This window comes from Crinia signifera, chromosome 1 (genome assembly GCF_055691185.1).
Source record: "Crinia signifera chromosome 1, ASM5569118v1, whole genome shotgun sequence".
In the NCBI taxonomy this organism is placed as follows: domain Eukaryota; kingdom Metazoa; phylum Chordata; class Amphibia; order Anura; family Myobatrachidae; genus Crinia; species Crinia signifera.
This window is the reverse complement of record NC_139217.1, coordinates 68,404,092-68,425,411: the sequence shown is the minus strand read 5'-3', so window position 1 is coordinate 68,425,411 and position 21,320 is coordinate 68,404,092. Positions and strand designations below refer to the sequence as shown.

The 21,320-nt window shown below is 43.8% G+C and overlaps 1 protein-coding gene across 4 annotated transcripts in view; it reads right to left on the bottom strand.

The window, feature by feature from the left end:
- Positions 1-21,320, bottom strand: part of CCDC149 (coiled-coil domain containing 149) — a 53,774-nt gene that overhangs the window by 21,389 nt on the left and 11,065 nt on the right. For all 4 annotated transcript variants that reach the window (XM_083161084.1, XM_083160924.1, XM_083161004.1 and 1 more), the window contains exons 3-7: positions 17,888-17,926; positions 17,065-17,172; positions 8,669-8,785; positions 8,250-8,422; positions 1,069-1,141 (exon numbers count right to left, since the gene is read on the bottom strand). In XM_083161084.1, coding sequence (XP_083017210.1) covers positions 1,069-1,141; positions 8,250-8,422; positions 8,669-8,785; positions 17,065-17,172; positions 17,888-17,926 — 510 coding nt within the window. The remainder of the gene's footprint in view (positions 1-1,068; positions 1,142-8,249; positions 8,423-8,668; positions 8,786-17,064; positions 17,173-17,887; positions 17,927-21,320) is intronic.

The following is a 21,320-nucleotide window of genomic DNA, read 5'->3' as shown; positions in this document are numbered from 1 at the left end:
TTGCTCCATCTAGTGGCAGCTGGCACATCAAACACTTTAATTCCCCTCATATAAGTGAGGAGCAGCATTGGACATTTATTATAGAGGATATATATAGGGGGGATGCTCTAACATCCACGTCCCCTTACCGCCCCCTATCGCCGGCTACCACATATGCGATAATTATGGCAAAGGACAGCTCTTCCGTTAAGAGCTGTCCTTTGCGGTGAGTCAGCGGGTCCCATCGGCTCCCCCCTCCCTCCCTTACCTGGCACTGTGCTGCTGCTGTGGCCGGGGTGCTGGCTCTCCTCCTCCCTGCACCCGGAAGAGGATCATAGTGCAGGGAGAAGGAGGTCACAGGTCCGGGCAGCACAGCTCTGTGCTGCCCGGACACAGGTGAGGGGGGGTCGGTGCAGGGCGGCGGTGGGTCGGTGCAGGGCAGCTGAGGGTCGCGTTAGAAGCCCATAGGCTTCTATGGGGCAGCCAGATTTTTCTGTCGATGCCCCCCGCCGGGGATGCTTAGAGCATCCCAAAATGCGGTAAAAACTCAGATAACTGGGTTTTTACCGCATTTTTTATTTAGAGAATCTCCCCCATAATCTTATCACTCAATGACCTTGCGATTGTCAACCTAATGCTCGTGTCAACCTTTCAACCATGTCGACCTAGTTTATGTGTAGATCTAAGCAATGTCAACCGTCAGTGGTCGACCCAATGCATGTCAACCAAATATATGTGTCGACCTAATGGCCTTATACCAATTACATAGATGCAAGGGACAGTACATTCTTGGTGGGGCATCTGAAAAATGCCAGTTAAGTGCTGATTGGTTGCGGCTTTATATCAAAGGGTTAACCCTTAAAGTAATTTAAACCAGCCAACCCATGTAAGTAATAAAACAAATAGTAGGTATATAATTAGAATTTTACGCATACTTATAAGCCCAAGTTTATTGGACACGCGTGGCACAAAATCAGTAAATCAAGTCTGTAGAATGTAAATCAGTTTGAAGCCGCTACTGAGCGAAACATTTCATTTCTCTGTGAACTGAAAAAACGAAGAAAACGGTTTTGTATTTGTTTTTCTTACCTTGTATTTGACAATGTTACTTTTCTGCAGATTAACTTCCTCTTGCAGTTGTTTCAATCTCTCTTGTAAATACCTGGAGAAAAATAAAATGGGAAATCTCATTGTGTAGGACAGGAACACAGGAATATGATAGAGCAATCTGGGCGTACAAGATTACTGAGGGCGAGAGATGTAAATAAGATCAGGAAGACTCTCTGCAGACTGTGGGCAATATGAATGCATCAGTGACACCTCCATCTTCTTTATGGCTGTTCTAGTAGCGCTCAATAGGCAGCCAAAAAGACTGTATAACAAATGCATCCTATTCATGTCTTTACTTTGTAATGGTACAACGGTTGGGAATTCCATGGCTTATGGGAAACATGAGAAGTGATCCACATGTAGAGCAGATGCTTACACTTCCTATCTGGCAATACAATCTACCCCAAATGGTACATTATTAGCACTGGTAGGTAGTGAAGGTTTGGACGGATCAATGAGTGTTTGCCTGTTTGGGAAGGCAGGGTTCATGCTAACAAATGACACTTGGATGGAGACTTTGCCATTGTGTACAAATGTCTTACCACTTTGAATAGTGGTAGGTAGTACTGCTGCTGCACAGCACTGGAGCTCTATGTTCTAGCCAGAGCAGTTTATTGTGTGTCGCCAATACGTTGTTCTATTACTAGGACATGTACCACCTACCCATTCATTGTTTCAGACCAAGTATTCCCTGATTGCAGTGGACTCAGGATAATGCACCCAGCCTCACTGCAAACATTGTTCAAGAATGGTTCGAGGAACATGACAATCTGACCAATCATCTGTGGGATCTGATGGAAAAACAAGTCAATACTTGTTTCCTAGCACGGCGCCACCGATTTTCATTGTATCCATCGGGTCGGAAAAATCGCGTCGATCGCATCGCATGGCCAACCAAATCGCATGCGATGCGATCGACCCGATTTTTACATTGGAATCAATGTAAAATGGTCCTCGAGACCCGATTTTACATTGATTTCAATGTAAAAACCCCCCAAAATCCCAATTATGTTTGAAATGCGCCCCCCCCCCCCCATTGTTAATGCCACCCCACTATTGACGCCAACCCAAAGCGTGGCGAGCGCAGCGAGCCCGCGAGGGGCGGCGGTACGCGTCCTCCGACCTTTTCATACCCCTACTATCCACTTCGGCGTGAAGTTGAGAATAGAAAGTGTGGCGAGCGCAGCGAGCCACCGAGCCTGAAGCGTGGCAAACCCCGCGAGGGGACGCGGATACCTTCACAGGTATCCCGTGTCCCCTCGCAGCCTTCACAGGTATCCGCGTCCGCTCGCCACACTTTCTATTCTCCACGCCGACGTGGATAGTAGGGGTATAAAAAGGTTGGAGGACGCGTACTGCCGCCCCTCGCGGGCTCGCCACGCTTCGGGTTGGTGTCAATAGTGGGGTGGCGTTAAAAATGGGGGGTGGGGGGCATTAAACATACTTTTTAAACATATTCAATGTGAAATGGGCCATATTGGCCCATTTCACATTGTCACCTATGTAAAATCGGGTTGATCGCATCGCGGCCCATTATAATGGGCCGCGACGGACGCGATCAACCCAATTTACAGTTTTAAAACAATTTAACATTGTTCCCTATGGGAAAATCGCGTTGATCGCATCGCGGCCCCTTATTAGGGCCGCGATGGACGCGATTTTCACTTTTACCGGCAAATAAGCTTGTAAATGAAAGAAAATCGGGTCCATCGCGTCCATCGCATGCCTTAAGTACCTTAACTTAAGGCATGCGATCAACCCCGATGGGCGCCGTGCTAGGAAACAAGTACCAACAAGTCCAAGCTATGGAGGCCCCACTTCCAAACTTACATGACTTAAGAGATCAGCTGCTGACATCTTGGGGAGCCCATACCGTGAGGGGCAAGAGCTTTACTGGTGGCACATAGGGGACTTACACAATATTAGTCAGATAAACCAAAAAATAGCTGGGCTCAAAGCATAACAAATGATGTCTACAAAGATGGGATGTCATAAAAGGTCAACAATTTAATGAACATCAACACAATTTGAGCTCATTAAAAAGAACCACTATTAGCCAACTGGATTAAAGGGTATTTACCAGACTGTACTTAGATGTAAAGAATGTAAAATAGAAAAGAATTTCTCAACAACAGACAAAGAATTGCGCAAATCTCAAAGAATTGGCAGCGGCTAGCCAGAGGTGTGGCCCCCTATATGCCGACTTTCCCTAGTCGGTAAATATACAATGTTCAAAAGTCAATATCCAGAGATATCATCAGGGGTTACTCCTCAACAGACAGCGCTAAGAAATCTACCATACATCCCTTAGGGATCATGGGCATCTCCTCTTCTCCGTAAATGACATGCAAATCGTAAGGGATCCCCAGGTACCCAGGAAGTTTTTTCACCAACATACTGGGTCCAGTGTTTTCCTCCCACGAATGATAAAAATACCCAAAATGAAGAGGAGAGGTTCAAAATGTTCAAAAATGAGGAACGTATAGATATTTTGGATGTCAGTTTGGACACAGTAATGAAAAACTTAGAACGTGTCCTAACTAAAGAAACAAAAATTTGGTGGGAAATGGTAACGTTGGAAAGGTACCTATCCTGCCAAATTATCCCTAAGGGCCTTAAAATTAATAAATCTGCTTCATTTGAGAGTGCAAGCGAGGATTTTAAGGATAATTGGGAAAAAATCATAGAAGATTGCTCCTTTAGATTAATGGAGTTAATAATAGTGGAACGGAAAGTTGAATTGAAAAAACTTGAGATCGAAATTAATAAATTGAAAGACCTTGTCCAACCTTTTCTGGACCATAAAGACTTTAAGGAGGCAGAAACCAGAATTATGGATAACCTTAAAAAGACTGAAAATGCCTTAATCGACAGGAAAATCAGGAAGTTCTTAAGAGACAGAAGAGAATCCAAAGAGGTTGACGAGGAACCAAAACTAGTGACCCCTAAACCCCCAAATAGACTCCCTAAAAGAGTGAATAGAAAGAGGGAACCCTACCGGCAGAGGGAACCAACCTCGAGAAGAATAAGAAGCCCTTTAAGGGAGAGAAGGACTATTTCTAACAGATGGAGGGAAGGGGAATTACAAAATTATGAACCTGAAAACTGGAGAAATCGGAGAACAAGAGATCCCCACAAAGGTAGGGAACGAAATAGATGGGTGGAAAATAGGAGGGAGGACAGAAGATCCCAACCTATAGACAATGAGAGATATGATAGAGGTAGAGATGGACAAGATAGATATCACCATTCCCCTCTACGCACATCCAAATAGGTATCTCCCACTAAAACGAGACACTAATAGGGTTCATTTTTTAGGCGCAGGCAGAGATCCACCATAAAGAGAACACTAGGAATCCCCACAAGAAAAACTAGACGGGGTACTAGAGCGGGGATACAAAAAAATAAGAAGAAAGTTAACCCAACAAAAAGGAGAACAAATGGAAGAAACAGGCCCAAAAAAAGAATTATTACTCGTGGAAATGATAAAGACAATGAACAAATAAAGATCTTCAACCTGAGTTCATATACCTTATCTCCGTTTGAACTTTCAGTTCTTAATAAGGGACTAAAATACGCCCCGACGTCGAATATCAACAAATTTGATACTTTCGTTGATGTCCACAAATTTGTGCGGAAGCTTTGTATAAAAAAGTTCTTCCTCCAGAATAAAACGGAAACCATCGAGGAAATCCCGATAGATAGGTTTAAACCGAGGTCAGTTTTTTATCCTTCCCACATCAAGGGAAATTTCATCGAGACCTTTGCTCAGCTGGTTCAAGAAGACATTAAAAATATTAAGGAGGTGCTGTGTTGGGACTGAACAAGTTGTGCTAGTGGAACTCTCATCGGGACGTGTGTGGAACCTGCCCGGGCTGTGTCATCTTTCTTGGTCCACTGTCATGCTTTGATGAGAGCCTTTACCTGGTTCTCCAACTTTTATGGTAAAATCCACTCCACTACTTGATTCGGGGGACGTAATTGTCTATTTTAATTTGCTGTACAAAATAAAAAAGGTGGTATCACACTATATACCTCTCCTCTTCATTTTGGGTATTTTTATCATTCGTGGGAGGAAAACACCGGACCCAGTATATTGGTGAAAAAACTTCCTGGGTACCTGGGGATCCCTTACGATTTGCATGTCATTTACGGAGAAGAGGAGACGCCCATGATCCCTAAGGGATGTATGGTAGATTTCTTTGCGCTGTCTGTTGAGGAGTAACCCCTGATGATATCTCTGGATATTGACTTTTGAACATTGTAAAGAATGTAAAGTTCATCATAGACAATCTGTATTGTGACACAGGAATAATTACCAATGACCTGACACTCTGGATGAATTGTTGAAGTTCTTAAAGGGTGCTTGGTGTCAGGAAATCCTCTCTATATTGCAGTGGTCCAAATGGATGTGCAGTCTGTGTAGATGGGATGGTCTTGGGGCACAATGTGCAAAAGGATCCAGGAAAGTAACCGCTATTCCAGGTAGAGTCCAATGTTGGCAATGGGTTGTTTTAAAAAGTCCCTATTTTTGCATTTTGGCAGCAAAACGAGGCAGTCCAGACTTTTTAATATGACCCATTCTAACACACGGCTGCATTACCTTCTTATGATTGCTCTGGAGTGAATGAAGGATATAAGAATTATGGGTTCCAGCAGGCAGAGCTTCTGGCACTGACTAGCAGCGGGACAATAGCTAGGGCAGGTGTCCTGAAGTCATCTCATGTATACAAATGTGCCATTATAACATTTGTGATGAGTGAAGAAGCCATCTGACTAAGTCAATAATAGCAATGTATCTGATGTTTGATGGTAGATCAGATTCATATATAAAGTACCACCAATCTACTGACTTTAGAGGTTCAAACACGACCAACTGCAGACTTCTAAGATCGTATTTAGGTCCAAGAAAAGGTAGAACATTAGGCGACAATGTAAACTATCCCCTGCATGATATTCTAAACAACTAGCAGCAAATCTAAATGCCTTTGGAATAGGACAGACAAGTCAAAAACCTATCACTGTAAATTTGGAAGAAAGGCTAAAGTCTACATTAATTTTCAAGAAGGAAACAAGACAAGCAGAACAAAGTAGACGTACAGTAACTCCCCAGTGTTCACTCCAACCAAAATATCCAAACCAAACCCTATAGTAGATAGCCGCCATGAGCCTTGATCATGGTATGGACCTTTGCCTATTGAGAGAACCTTCACATCATAAAACCCTGGCCTCATCCGAAAGGCAAATCCAGATGTATAAATAGTCCTTGCGTGAGGAAATCGTTCCTGAGATGTAGATATCAAGGAGGATACAACACTACGGATAACAGGTTGAACTGCCATGCCTTCTGGGGTCAATATGGGGTGACAAGAACAACATGAGCACCCCCTCCTGCTGGAGAATCAGTGGCAACATGAGAAACTGATAAAACAGGTGAAAGAATCATGTAGCTGCCAGAGCATACATCAAGGCCAAAGAGTATTCCTGGACCTTGCACCATAAACTAGAGGCAATTAGGTCGATGTCCACAGAGTTGCAGCATTCCACAATGTGCAAACCTCTCCGGATGGAGCTTTCACTACTCCAGGTGAACCCTGTGAAAGTGTTTGAGATGACTGAACAAATCTCTCTGCCCAACTGGTAGAGTGAGAGGTTTCCAATATGACATGACAACTCCTGATTCTACCCCAACAACTGATTTATGCCAAGGAGGTGTCATTGTCCAGTGGAGGTCTGACCAAGAAGAACCCCCTGAGCCTAAACACTGAAGGCCATCTTCATTTAGAGAACATTGAGAGATAGGGAATATTCCACACTGGACCAAAGGCCTTGAAACAAAAGTACGAGGGTAACAGCTCCCCAGCCTGAGTTGTCACCAGGAAGCGTGTCAAAACTAACATAACGCAAAACCCAAGTAGCCTATGAGAGGTTTATGCCTGTTTACAGTTATACCTACAGCACCAGCACATAGATGAGAGGAATATACATACAGACTAAAGGCAATAGAGATGGTGCAGAAGAAATATATATTTTATCAGACGTAAATGAGCAATAACTTAATGGGGAGAGCAGGTAAAAGAACAGAAAATACATCTCTAAATTCATTACCCCACATTAAACAGTAGTATCTACTGCAGTGGCTAATTCAAAAGCAATAAAGGAGCAGCTTCTCTCTATGCTCCTTCTTTATAATAAATAAAGACCATATAAGCTGTAATAACTCCCAAAACAGACGTGGAGTCTGTCACCACTGAGAAATATAAAGTACTTTTGAGCCAGCCAGCCAGATACCTTGAGCAGTCACTGCAACTAAGATGGAGCCATTTCATAATGAAAAACACAGTACGTGGGGAGACCTGGATACTGCACTGCACTTCTAACCCTACCAGAGGGGCGGTGGCACCAGAGGAAAATTCCAGCACTGGTGTGCTGCTCTGGGCTTTCTGGCGTATGTTGGGGTTCCATGCCCTATACCTAGATATAGCAATAGGGAGCCACAGTACTCAGAGAAGCCTTTACAAATGGCTTGGGGCTTACCTAAAACCGAAGAACTAGACGTAATTGAAAAAATCCCCCCAATAGCTTAATGCCTACACCATAGGTACTAAATAGAAAACTAGGTTTCATGTGGAGGTGGGAAGGCTTTATATGAGAATAGGGTATTCCAGCATCACTCGATCATGTAGTGCCTACTCCTCAGCCTCTCATCTAATCCCACAAGTAACCAGTGTCCCCCAGTTAAGACAAAACAGGAGAAGTATTTAATTTTATATGGTTACCAATAGAAGAGCCATTAAAATTATGTGCGACTACACTAAATGCAAATAAAATGACTGTACCTTAATAAAATGTATAAAAAGAACCGTGACTACCAGCACTTCATTAAAACATAGATAATTGTGCAATTACAAAATGGGAAGAATGAACAACAAAACAGAAAAGTTCTATGTGGCTTAACAGCCCATTGCCTGCGACAACATTAACTCCCACAAACATATGCTGAAATTAATTGAGCATATGGTCAGCCATATGATTGTAGCCTCGAGTTTTCATCTCATCGTGGCTGCCTCAACACTGATAGATACTCGTCTGTCTGCAACGCAGCCATTTACTTATACAGTTCTGGGACTCCAGGATCATTGTGAAGATCTAAGACCCACCTGTTCTCCATGCACAGAGCATCGATGTCTATGATTCTCTTCTCGTCACCACCCAGAACATGGTTAAGTTCCTGGTTCAGTCTCTCCGTTTTATCCTGGTAGAACGAGCGTTCCTGCTTCACGTCATCGAGCTCGTCCAGTGAGGCCTTAAGGTCATGCTCCAAACTTTCAATCTGAAAAAGAAATATTCTAGAGAATTAATTTTGGCCAATAAGAGCCAAGTTCTTGCCACAAACACTAGCGGCTCACACAAGGATGCAGAGGTGTGTGCTGGTTGGGGAGGCACCTGAATGTCAGTCTATTGCTAAAGTATTGCATGATAAGGATTCTTACTTGTGACACAAGTTAAATCAAATCTGATATAGCAAAGCAGGTTTAAATATTTGTTTTTAAAACTATGGATCCCTATCCCAAAATACCTGCTCCCTTGCTTTCTCCAACTGCAGCACAAGGTCTTCACGTTCGTGGGGTGCAAAATGGCGAGCGCCCACCTCCTCATCTCCAACCCTCTGCTTGGCAATGGTCATTCTTAGTAGCTGAGGACAACACAAACACACAACTGTAGAACTACGCACTTTGTAACTTTTGCCAAATTTGGGTATCATGTTTTCTCTAGGGTTAGCAACTTAAGACTACATTTTCACACAACAATTCTCCTAACACAAACAGCAATACAATGCCATGAACCAGTAACCCTACACTGCACACCCTGTGGTGGATAATGGGAGTTCACACCATTGTATTTGTTACAATCAGATACAGCAGAATACCCATAAAGGGGCGTACATACGGGGCGATCGCCTTGCTATCCAATCCTGATTCGATCGGGATCGAATCGCACGGCAAGGCAAACGCATTCGATTTGGACTCTAAAGTTTTACCTGCAGTCGTGTGGGGCCACGCATGGGGATCGAATATAAAGCATTTGATTTTATTCGATTTGATTTTGCTTATACAGGTTGAGTATACCATATCCAAATATCCGTTATCCAAATTATTCTGAAAACCATACATTCCAGAAAGTGAGACAAAAAAAACTTTTTCTTGCTAAAAGCACTACTGGGGACATGATAATGTAACTGGCACTACTGGGGACATCTGTAACAGCACTACTGGGGACATCTGTAACAGCACTATATATATATATATATATATATATATATATATATATATACACACTATATATATATATATATATATATATATATATATATATATATATATATATATATATATATATATATATATATACATATATACATACACACACATACATATACACACACACACATACACATATATATATATATATATATATATTCACACTGTATGTGCAAGAAAAGGATTGCTTGGCATTCAAATTCAGTATTGGAGATTGTACACAAACTTTGTTTAATGTGTTGAAACCTTGTTTTATGCACAAATAAAATAGGCTTGTGTGTATCAGGTGTTTGATGTGATTGTACAACATAAATGCAAGATACATCATTGACATATAAAAATATTCTAAAATACGGAATAATCCATTATCCAAAATTCTTCTGGTCCCGAGCATTTTGGATAAGGGATACTCAACCTGTATAAGCAAAATCAAATAGAAAAACAGACGACATCGACCCATGTGTACGGTGCATTAATCAGATTACTCTCTCTCCCACTGATGTGTGCAGAATACAAGAGCTAAATGAAGGGTTGATTGGGAAAAGTTGGATGATGACGATTGGGAACTGCCGATGGGTTCTCCCAGGGTGGCCACAGCTTATGCTTAGTTTTAATGGATTCAAACAGTGTGTCTGGTTCAATTCATGCACTATTAGTGGTTTTCCGGATTTTATAGTACGGCTTTTTAATTTCTTCATTTTGGGCTCAAGTAGTGCAATGTATACATAGGCCTGGAATAGGACTTCTGCTGTTGCCGAGCATATGTATTTTTTTTTTTATTACACCTCATAAATTCCTTAAATCGGGATCTCATGTTTTGATACTGGCCAGAATTTGTATTGACAACTCTTTATGACCCCATTATAATCCTATAATAACTACTTGCAGCAGGATAACGGGCAATGCTACAGGCACATGTCATGTCAAGAACTTGACTTCAGTGTACCCCAATGGTCCCCAGTGTCACCAGTTCTCAGTCCAGCAGAGCACCTTTGTACCGATATTTTATTAGGTAACCCTAACTACTGCAGACTATCGCAGCTGTTTGTACTGATATTATAGTGTTCACGCTAAGCATGTTTTGCATGGCACCGTGCCCTGCCCGTTTTATAAACTTTTGAATGCGCCCTGCCCCTTTATCCGGTGCACTGCCCCCTGCCGCACTGACACGCCGCTGATTCCTTATGCTGAGAGTTGCTGTCAGCTACTCTGCCCGGAAGCTGCCGCTGCTACAGCTAGTGCGGGCACTTCCTGGTGCCGCTAGCTGGGAACTGCAGTGTAGCAGGACTGGGAGAGGACAGAGGTCGTGGGTGTGGCATCAACTCCCGTGCGCTGCACTCTGCCAGAGAGGAGGAGACAGACACTCAGTTACTGCTGTTCTGTGGCAGAGCTGCATTTGGAACTTCTGCCATGGAGGCGTGCCTCAGAGACACCATGGTGAACTCCTATAGAGACGGTGTATGCTTACTGTGTGTGTGTGGAGGGGAAGAAATGTGTGAAAAGGAGGTGTGTGTGTGTGTGTGTGGGGGGGGGGGGGGGGGGTTGCTGTATGTCATAAGCAGGGGGGTGATAATCAGATGTTGGCAGTGATGGAAGGGGCACTAAGGCACATTCCCCCTGTCTTTCAGGCATTTTTTTTTTTAAATTTCTCATTTTGCACTGCCGCAGAATCTGTTGCTGCACAGTATGACTGAAGGCAGAGGAGCTACGCAATTTTACTCTGCGAGGTGCAGGTAGCAGGCTAACCCCTCTGCTTGTTAATGTGAAGCTGTCTACCAGCATGGCCACAATTTCTCTGGGAGACTGGCATCACTTTACCCCTCATCTCCTTTAGATAAGTCTGTAGTGTAGGATATAGAGGGGGGTCGGAGTATTGAGGGGTCAGAAGAGTAGTGGCGGGTATGGAAGAGGCAGTAATGTGGCAGGTATAGAGGGGTCAGTAATGTGGTGGGTATGAAGGGGTCAGTAGTGTAGTGGTGGGTATCAGTAATGTGGTGGGTATGGAAGGGTCAGTAGTGTAGTGGTGGGTATGGAGGAGTAAGTAATGTGGTGGGTATGAAGGGGTCAATAGTGTAGTGGTGGGTATGTAGGAGTCAGTAATGTGGTGGTGGGTATGGTGGGGTCAGTAATGTGGTGGGTATGGAGGGGTCAGTAGTGTAGTAGTGGGTATGGTGGAATCAGTAGTGTAGTGGTGGGTATGGAGAAGTCAGTAATGTAGTGGTGGGTATGGAGGGGTCAGTAATGTAGTGGTGGGTATGGTGGAGTCAGTAATGTGGTGGGTATGAAGGGGTCAGTAGTGTAGTGGTGGGTATGGTGGAGTCAGTAATGTGGTGGGTATAAAGGGGTCAGTAGTGTAGTGGTGGGTATGGAGGGGTCAGTAGTGTAGTGGTGTGTATGGTGGAGTCAGTAATGTGGTGGGTATGAAGGGGTCAGTAGTGTAGTGGTGGGTATGTAGGGGTCAGTAGTGTAGTGGTGGGTATGGAGAAGTCAGTAATGTGGTGGGTATGGAGGGGTCAGTAATGTAATGGTGTGCATGGTGGAGTCAGTAATGTGGTGGGTATGAAGGGGTCAATAGTGTAGTGGTGGGTATGGTGGAGTCAGTAATGTGGTGGATATGGTGGAGTCAGTAATGTGGTGGGTAAGTAAAGATGAAATTGTGCCCAACTCAGCAATAGGCCCTATGAGGAGTATTCTTGGGGGCGGAGGAATGTGCCCGGCTTGGTGGTCAGCATCCTGCCCTAAAAAAGTTCTAGAGTAAACACATAATATTATGTAATTTTGCTAAACTGTGTTTTTATATCATAGTAGTGATTCCATTGCATGGGTCACACTGTAAAAAAACTGTTATTGTGGTTCTGTATCTGTACTATGTTAAGAACTTTGCATTATAGGGATAGTGTTACTGACCTTACATTTGTTAGATTTGATTACCTCCTTTTGCTGGAGGGTGAGGTTTACTGGGTCAGTTTTAAATCAGTAGAAGCATTATACTGGCTTGAAACCGAGGGAAAACAGAAGGCAAACAACACACCAACATTACTACAGAAGGACTGCATTACAACCATAAAATTCAGGATCATTATGCTGCCTCTCATCACCTTTGTCATGAGAACACCTGGACCAGGCCCATCATACCCTATGGCTCAGAAAACACAGGACTGTTCACAAGTCTACCCCTCATGGTGAGCAGGGAGCTGTGGGGGAGAGCACCAGGGCCAGCTTAGCAATACTTCCAGTGTATTTGAATGTGCTCCCTACTATCTCACACCCACCTGTTCTGCACCCATGAGACCAGGACATTTATGACTATTAAAATAATGATTCTCATATTATCTCCCTTTCGTGGTCCCCTGCAAAGGTGTTTTTATCAAGTCCTTTTTTTTCGCTCCAATGGCACACTTCTACCCCACCATGTGCTATCCCTGTAATGTATACCTCCACAGGTTGCACACCCTGCCAGCTGTGACCTACACAGTGCACGCCCGCTGGTTGACTCGGATGGTTCTTCTGTGGGCAGGATGTGCTTCACATGGATATTTCCATACACTGTATATCATAGTACTACACAAGCATCTACTTTCCCATATCTCCATTGGGTCCTCATATGGCTCACCTCACACAGCGTAACCTTCATAGTGCGTCCACCATGGCTGCCTCACCTGGTACACATGTGGATGGGATGAAAAAATACATGGACCTGACCATCTTATTGGGACCCTACTCTACACTGCAATCATCCCATTTTGTGTCATTTCTTCTAGTGGCCACCCAGGGTAATCGGGTAAAAATGTACCTTAGTTACTGCCGATGTTACATCTTTGTATACCATCATTGAACATGAGATAGGTATTAATGCAGTTAAGTACGCTCTTAGAAAAGAAACAACCAACAATGATTTGAGAAAAATTTACTTTACCAAATCGCTTCATATATTAGACAACATTTTTTTCTGTTTTAATGTAGATAAATAATTTAACCTTAAAAAAAAAAAAAAAAGAGGACTGCTATGGGGACCAGCTTTGCGCCCTCATATGCAAACCTTTATATTGGGTGGTGGGACGATGTGACTATCTAGCAGAACAACCCCTATATTAAATATATTGTCCTTTGGATTCATTATATTGACAATATATTGTTCCTATGGGAGGAAGATCAGGAACATCTATCAAAATACTGTAAACTATTAAACGAAAATGCATTTAATATTAAATTATCTTTTGAAATTAGTACAAAATAAATCCATTTTTAGACTTTTAAAAGAACTTCTCAAAACCAACAGACAGCAACTCTTATATTGGCATAACTAGCCAACACCATCCTAAATGGCTGGCCAACATTATTGTTGGTCAGGTTCAGATAATAAGACAGAACTGTTCTAATAAGGCCATTTTAAAAGAACAGATATCAAATACAAGAGAGAAGTTTGTGAATAAAGGCTACAATAAATATCACATTGATGATAAAATTTAGAAACTAGAAAATATGTCCAAGGATAAACTTCTCACATATAAGATAAGAAAAATAAAAAAACATCCTTACCCTTCGTCTACACATTTAATACTCAATAGGATACCTTGCAAAACATCATTAGAAGACACTGGTATATTTTGAGAGCGGACCCGATGTTAAGGGATATATATATTATATTAAAAATCAGGTAATTTGAAAGAGCGTTTAGTATGGAGCGCCATACCTAAAAAACTGATCTGATCGTATAAAAACAAAAAAGGTTTCCATAGATGCGGTTCATGTCTGGTTTGTCGATCACATACTAACCAACTTTCCAGAACAGATTTCCGTTCAAGTGCCAAAAAGAGAATTTTCAAGATAACAGAATGCATGACTCATAACAGTGTCAATTGCATCTATGTGATTGAATATAAATGCAATTTGCAATATATTCGGAAATCTAGTAGGAAATTAAAAGACAGATCGGTAGACACCTCCATAGTATTAAGATCGGTCTGGAAAATCACTCCCTCTAAAGATGTACACAACTGCTCAATTAATGGATTTGATAAAATGATAGGTATTAAGAAGATGGAGGGGAATGAAGCGCAAAGGGTGTAACTATCTTTCTAACTAAAGCCGAGATTAAATTAATTTATGAAGCGTCAACTTTACAACCATCCGGTTTGAACACCAATTTTGAATTTAAATGGTTTCTATAAATTGGATCATCTCCTACTAATAGCATGGATTGTATGCATTATAAACACTTTAGTCCTTCTTTTCCATAAATCCTGCTCTTCTAAAAACCCTGCTTTGATTAATAAAAATGTATGCAGTTATATGGTTTATATTTAGAACACTTTCCTTATTATATATATTTCTATGTGCTATTATGGAATTTAGGCCGTGATTCTGGTTGGTGCGGATATGTCCGCGTGCGTTCGTTCCGCCGATGTTTTGTGTTTGCGCATGTGCAGAGGCATATCTGCGCATGTGCGAAAGGGACATACGTCCAAATTCTGCATGTATTGTTTACACTACGAACAGGGGGAGGAGAGGGGCGTGAAGGGCTGTTTGGCCTCATTAACATATGCATACGCCCCGCGTTTCATGGGCGTTCCCATGAAAACGCTGGGCGTACGTATGGTAATGCGGCCGTGACGCACGTGTAGGGGGCGGGCATATGACATTGCCGGATGTCAGCTGCCCGCCCAGATCCCTGCTTTTGCACGGAGAAATGCCCGAGTGGTCTGAGCTCCCGGGAACTGCCTGACCGCTCGGTCCTGCATTCGATGGTATGCGACCATCGAATGATGGGGGAGGTTCCCAGAGATGGAGGAGGTGTATACATGAGAAATCCACTCGTGCTCCGTGTGGTCAGCGGCTTACCGCATTCGGACGGAGTGAGCGATCCGTACGGGAGGCGGGGTTTAGGACGCACGGTCCTGGCAGCATATTCGGCTCCGGCCGCACAGACCAGAATTAGGCCCTTAATACCTGTTAATTATATGTTTTGGTAATTTTTAGCACACATATAGGGCTGTGGAGCACACAATTATGGCCGCGTGCTCCACTCGCCCTCTCTGCCGATATAATGACTTCTGGACAGCTGAAACGCAAACAGTTGAATGGTGCGTTCCACTCATTTCGATGGCAAAACAACTTCCTTGCCAGAACCTGCATAATTACACTTCTGGTGACAGCGATGTAAAAAAAATATTTTTTTTTTATGTGATACAATGGACCGCCTTTCATTGTTTTACACCATAAGTCAAGTACTGCATAAAATGGTCCCAATAACCCATAAGATTGAGAAAGTGAGCGAGACTAATTAATCGGCTTCCTGTTAAAAAGCCGGATCTCTGATTCAGACACCATACACCCGGGATCCGGACAACGGGTCTACAGCAAAAAGGTCGACAACCATTAGGTCGACACCATTAGGTCGATATGCAAAAAGGTCGACACAGGCATTAGGTAGATCGTGTCTAGGTCGCCAGTTAAAAGGTTGACATTGGGGTTTTCACTGTTTTTTCGAGCCGACATGTGCCGACAGGCGGTATATCATGCCCTACCATCAACTAGGGCGTAGTGGGAGAATAAAAAGGCATGGTGGGAGAATAAAAGTGTGCCGAGTGTATCGAGGCACCGTACCCGAAGCATTGCGAGCGCATGCGGTGTACTTCAAAAACTGTGTCCATGTCGACATTCAGGTAAAAAAAAACCTGTAAAAACCCCATGTTGACCTTTAGACTGTCGACCTAGACATTGTCGACCTAATGCCTGTGTAGACCTTTTTGCATGTCGACCTAATGGTTGTCGACCTTTTTGCTGTAGACCCCTTGTCCCAGTTCCATACACCCTGAGGAAGACTAAACTAGTTGAAATGTGTTGGTAATTTCTGGGATACTGTGGTTGGCGACAGGGCTATAACATCAAGGAAGAGTCGGCTCCAAGGGTACCCGGACCTCTATCCGACCAATAACACAAAGGGCGGGATGTATTATTATACATCGCCGCCCTTCGCCTGACAGCCACCGCGATATGCACTAACATATGCGGCTAGCATCGGGTTGCCGTGACGGAGACCCCCGAGATACCTGTGATATGGTCTGCGGGGGTCTCCGTCACATCCAGGCGGCTGCCAGTGTCCCCCTGTGTCTCCTCCTCCCCCTGCAGCCGGATGTCCTGCCGGCTGTGACACCTGCTGGGGGGAGGTGGAGAGCAAAGGAGGATGGGTAAAGTGTCTGTTTGTTTATGGTAGAATAAAAAGCCTGTTTTCCCTTGCTATACCGCGCTGCGCATTGGTATTGCAAGCCGCCTAAACACTGTGCGATTTTGGTTAACTATTATGTCAAAATTGTAGCCAATATCGCATTGTATGTACACACTGATAAATGATAAATGATCCACAGATGATATAAATGTGTAACAAGGATCAGACATCCTGATATACATGTGTATGAGCGGTAGGTGTCTTACCTGCATATACAGTTAATGATCACTGTAGAGGACACTAGTTACTAGACAACACAGCAACCATGGAAATTATACAGCTGGCATATTTAGCCACCTCTGCTGCACCTGGGTATCCATCTTTCTATTCAGGTTGTTGGGGATTAGAGGAAAGCAGCTTATCCTCCCAGCACTGATAATATGAACAGGCAGATACAATGCATCAGACGAGGTACAAGCTCCTCACCTTATTATCTCCCTGCACTTCTCCCAGTCTCTGCTGCAGTTCCTTTACCTCCAGCTCCAGCTTCCTGCTCCTCTCCCGAGCATCCACCAGCATCTGGGCCAGGTTGGCCTGTAGAAGTGTGAAAGCAAATGTTTAGTTCTGCAAAGCTCCTAGGAAACAATGGCTCTCCTCTGGGATACTGGGGACTTTAGGATTAATGCCCAATTATGCTGCCAAGAAGAGCATAAAGACAAGTCACGTAGATGTGGGTATTTTTAATTCAGAAAATATATAATAAATATCACAATCTAGAATGTGGACAGAACAGTAGCCAGTGACTAACATCTACTGCTGTGTAATGGACTTGGGATTGGGGACTATACATATACACACATTTATTCCATATGATGTGTGTCTTGGGAGTTTCAAAGAAGTGTTTGCAGAAGTGGCTGCTGTCTCGGACACTTAACTTGTACCCTGGAGGTCATACTCCAATGGATATTTCACAAATAGAATGGGGCTGGTGCGAGCCCTGATGATGCTTCCTATACTTGCGAATAAAGAAACACAAAGTAGAGATCCCAGCATTTGCACACTGAGATGCAGGCTTGCACACCAGGTCAGTGGCTTACACCTGGCTTATACTTACAAACACTAGCATAAAGTCGCAGGTGTGACTAAGGCATTAGTTGATAAACACAGTTGCAGGCTTATTGACTCAGAACCAGCTTCTATAGGGGCAATTCAATTATCAGCAATAGCCGTAGGTCATTCCCTATAGCTGGGATTGACAGGAGAAATCAGATCCATAAACTATCCAGTAAATGACTTGAAAAGCAGGTACCTGTTTTCTTTTCTCAGGTGGGATTGACGGATCTCCATCCTATGATCCAAAATAAGAAAGGACTATTATATTATTAAGCATCAGCATAAGAGAATGTTTGGTACAAGCACGTACAGAACTAAATACATACATTGTGCTTATTGTTAGCATATAGAGCAGAAGTTCCCAAACGCGGTCCTTAAGGCACCCCAACGGTCCAGGTTTTAGGTCTATCCATGGCTCAGCACAGATGGTTAAATCAGACTGACTGAGCTACTAATTAAGTCACCAGTGGCCAAGCATGGATAAAGTTAATACCTGGACCGTTGAGGTGCCTTGAGGACCGCGTTTGGGAACCTCTTAAATAGAGGCATTAGACAGACAAATGCTATCCTGGCATCATCATGGGTGGTGTATTGTCCACATAACTGTTCCTGCACTTGGGGGGGGGGGGGGGAATTCAATTACTGTAGCAAATTACCACAGGTGAAAAAGGGGTGAACACCCACAGCTATTCAATTCAAGGCCCTTTTTTTATCCAAGCCCCTTGTTAGCACCATTAACATGTTAACACATAAAAATTATGTTAATGTTCAAGGAGTCGCCTGTTAACAGGGTCGGGCGCCCCCTTAACCCCATGTTTATTGCCAATTTTTTTTACGATGTCTGTCGCCTAAAAAAAAAACCCAGATAAAGTGCAGCCGACGGGCTCACTTCAGGGTTAATAGAATAGCCTTTAGGGATCAATTAGCCCGTAGTAAATTACTACAGTTAATTGAATTCCTAATTCATTATATACAGATGTAGCCACTCTCACCGCTGCCACGCCATTGTGACATAAGTAGTGACTGGTGTGACCTACACTCATGAGTAGAGACAGGATTATATGCATTTGCATATTTTGCCCATTCTCACTTGTTATTGCATATTTTACCTAAAATCTAGTGATGGTGCATATTTTAGGCCCTGCCCCCTTTCCACCCACGAGTCACAGCACTGCTTTGCCCTGCTGTTGTTGGCCAGGTAGTGGTAGTGTGTGCAGGCTGGGGCAATATGTGCGCAGTGTGGGGAACCTTGGATGTACGATATGTCTGACACTGCTCTAGGCTGCCAATCCATGTTGATAAAAGTCAGTCGGGGCAGATGCCATTACAAAGCTCCTGAACCTTTGCCTGCCCCTGGCCTGGGACGTTACACCAAGAGACAGATGCAGCAGAGGAGGCGGGCGGAAGGGTTGTGACATTACGCAGCGCGGAGGTAATGCTGTTTCACAGTGAGTATGCGGTGCAGGGAGCACAGTGAGTATGCACCACCCTCACACGCTATTTGATCCATCGGTGCTGGAGATGAGGGTCCATGTAGTTGATGAAAGAAGAGCTTTGGACGCTGCAGTCTGCTGTAGCAGCCAGGAAGACAAAAAATCATGTGTACAGCACTAGCCATCTGCAGATGCTGTGTGCCTATTTTTGAGGTTTACTTGCCACTAATTATATGCTGATTTTTAAATAAATAAGTTAAAAATTACTTTGTTCATTATTTAATGTAGCTTATTTTAACACTTTTCATGCATATTTTAAGTATTTTTCATGCATAATTGCATGCATATTTCAAGCTTTTTATGTTGCATATAATCCTGTCTCTACTCATTAGTCTAATTGGCTCCCGCAGCTCCTATAAATGCATTGAGCAGTGATGGCGCAGAGATTCCACCATGTGGATGTGACATTGGCGTGCCAAACAGGCACAAGCAGCCGTGGCGCAGCCACGATGAGCGCGGTTTTATTTGCATACAAAATATCTACGATTACATGTTGTAATAATAAAGGGTCACTATATTTCTGTAGATCTACATAAAAAAAATATACAAGGCACACAGATGTGCTCTTGCTATTGACACACCATTTATATACAGGTATATGTTCCAAAACTACAATACAATAATTCATCAAAAATTCAAAATAAATGACCTTTTTTCCTAGCATTTACAGTATCAGCATTATTTAAAGCAGGTGTGATCATCTCCAAGTCCCAATTCCCAAACTAATGCAGCTGGTGTGTGAAGGGTACTGTATATGAAGTAGAGTTCCTGTTTCCAGCACTGGAGGTTTCTGACGTTTGTGTAATGTTGTGGACTGGGAACATGCATTCCCACATTCCACATGACAGCATTTCTTGCAGCACATGAAAGCCAACTGCCAGGATGACAAGGCCCCCATTAAATGGGCATATGTGTGTCTCAATGACATCAGGAGTCTGACACTAATGTTCTGGCCACCTCAGTCACCAGATTGGAACCCAGTGGAGCATTTACCATTAACTCTGGTATGAAGTTGAGACAGCATTTTCCGCCATATACTGTATTATGCAGCAAAAGGAGTAATCCGGTTATCATATGTAAATAAGAGTAAATATGGAAAAATATTACAAATGCTGTAGCACCGTATTCAGTACATAGCCTACTGTAAATTTGTCCATACACCAAGACGAATCGGGCCGTAAAATAGGCCCAAAACGGCTTTGTTTGATGTCCTCTCAGGTCCGATGCGCACTAGCAGGTGGTCGGACCTGCTGGCCATTGGACCACCTGACCTGGGAACTCTTTCCCGTGCAGCAGGGTCCAGCCAGCTGGTGGTGGGGGCCAGGCAGCTCATAGTAGTGGCGGCCGCTGGGAGGCGGGAGCTTATAGCGGCAATTTACTGGGCATCAGGATGCGGCTGCTAAATATTTTGCTGAATATTTTTTTCGGATGGACCCCGGTGCCCACCACTACGAGCTGCCCGCCACCACCACCACCAGCTGGCCGGACCCCGCTGGCCTCCCTCGCCACAGCTCCCCGGGAGAACTACATGCAATAAAACCCTTGCATTTATCTATTGTTAAGGCTTAATACATCTGCCCATGTGTTTGAAAAAGGATAGTTACAAGCTGATTGGTTGGTATGCTATCTCTATCCAATGATTAATACAGTATACAGATGGAGCGCATATCGGTATTGCAGGGGATGGCGGAAGATTCGCCAGCCGCCATCCCCCGCCAGCCGCCGTAAGGGGACGCGCGCGCACGAGATGCGCGCATCGCCTTACAATGGGCCCCCCCCCCCCGGGTCCCCACCGCCTCGCCGAGGGTCGCCCCGGGTCCCCGCTGCCTTGCCGCCCCCCCCCCCCCAACCCTGTCAGTCTCTCTGAAGCGGAGACGGACAGGGTTCCCATCCCCCCGTCGACGGGAAACGCGCGTCTCAGTCAGATGGAGCGCCTCTCCGCCGGCGATCGCCAGCGGACAGATTCTGGCGTAGCAATAGCGAGAGGCGCTCCATCTGTATCTCCCCTACTAAGCAGAGAAATATGAGCAGCTAGAGAGAGATGCACAATATTCAGAAAAACTGCGTAGAGAAGGAGAACCGCATCTAGAAACCTTATCTACAGCAAAGTGAATTACTGGATAAAAAAATAAAAAA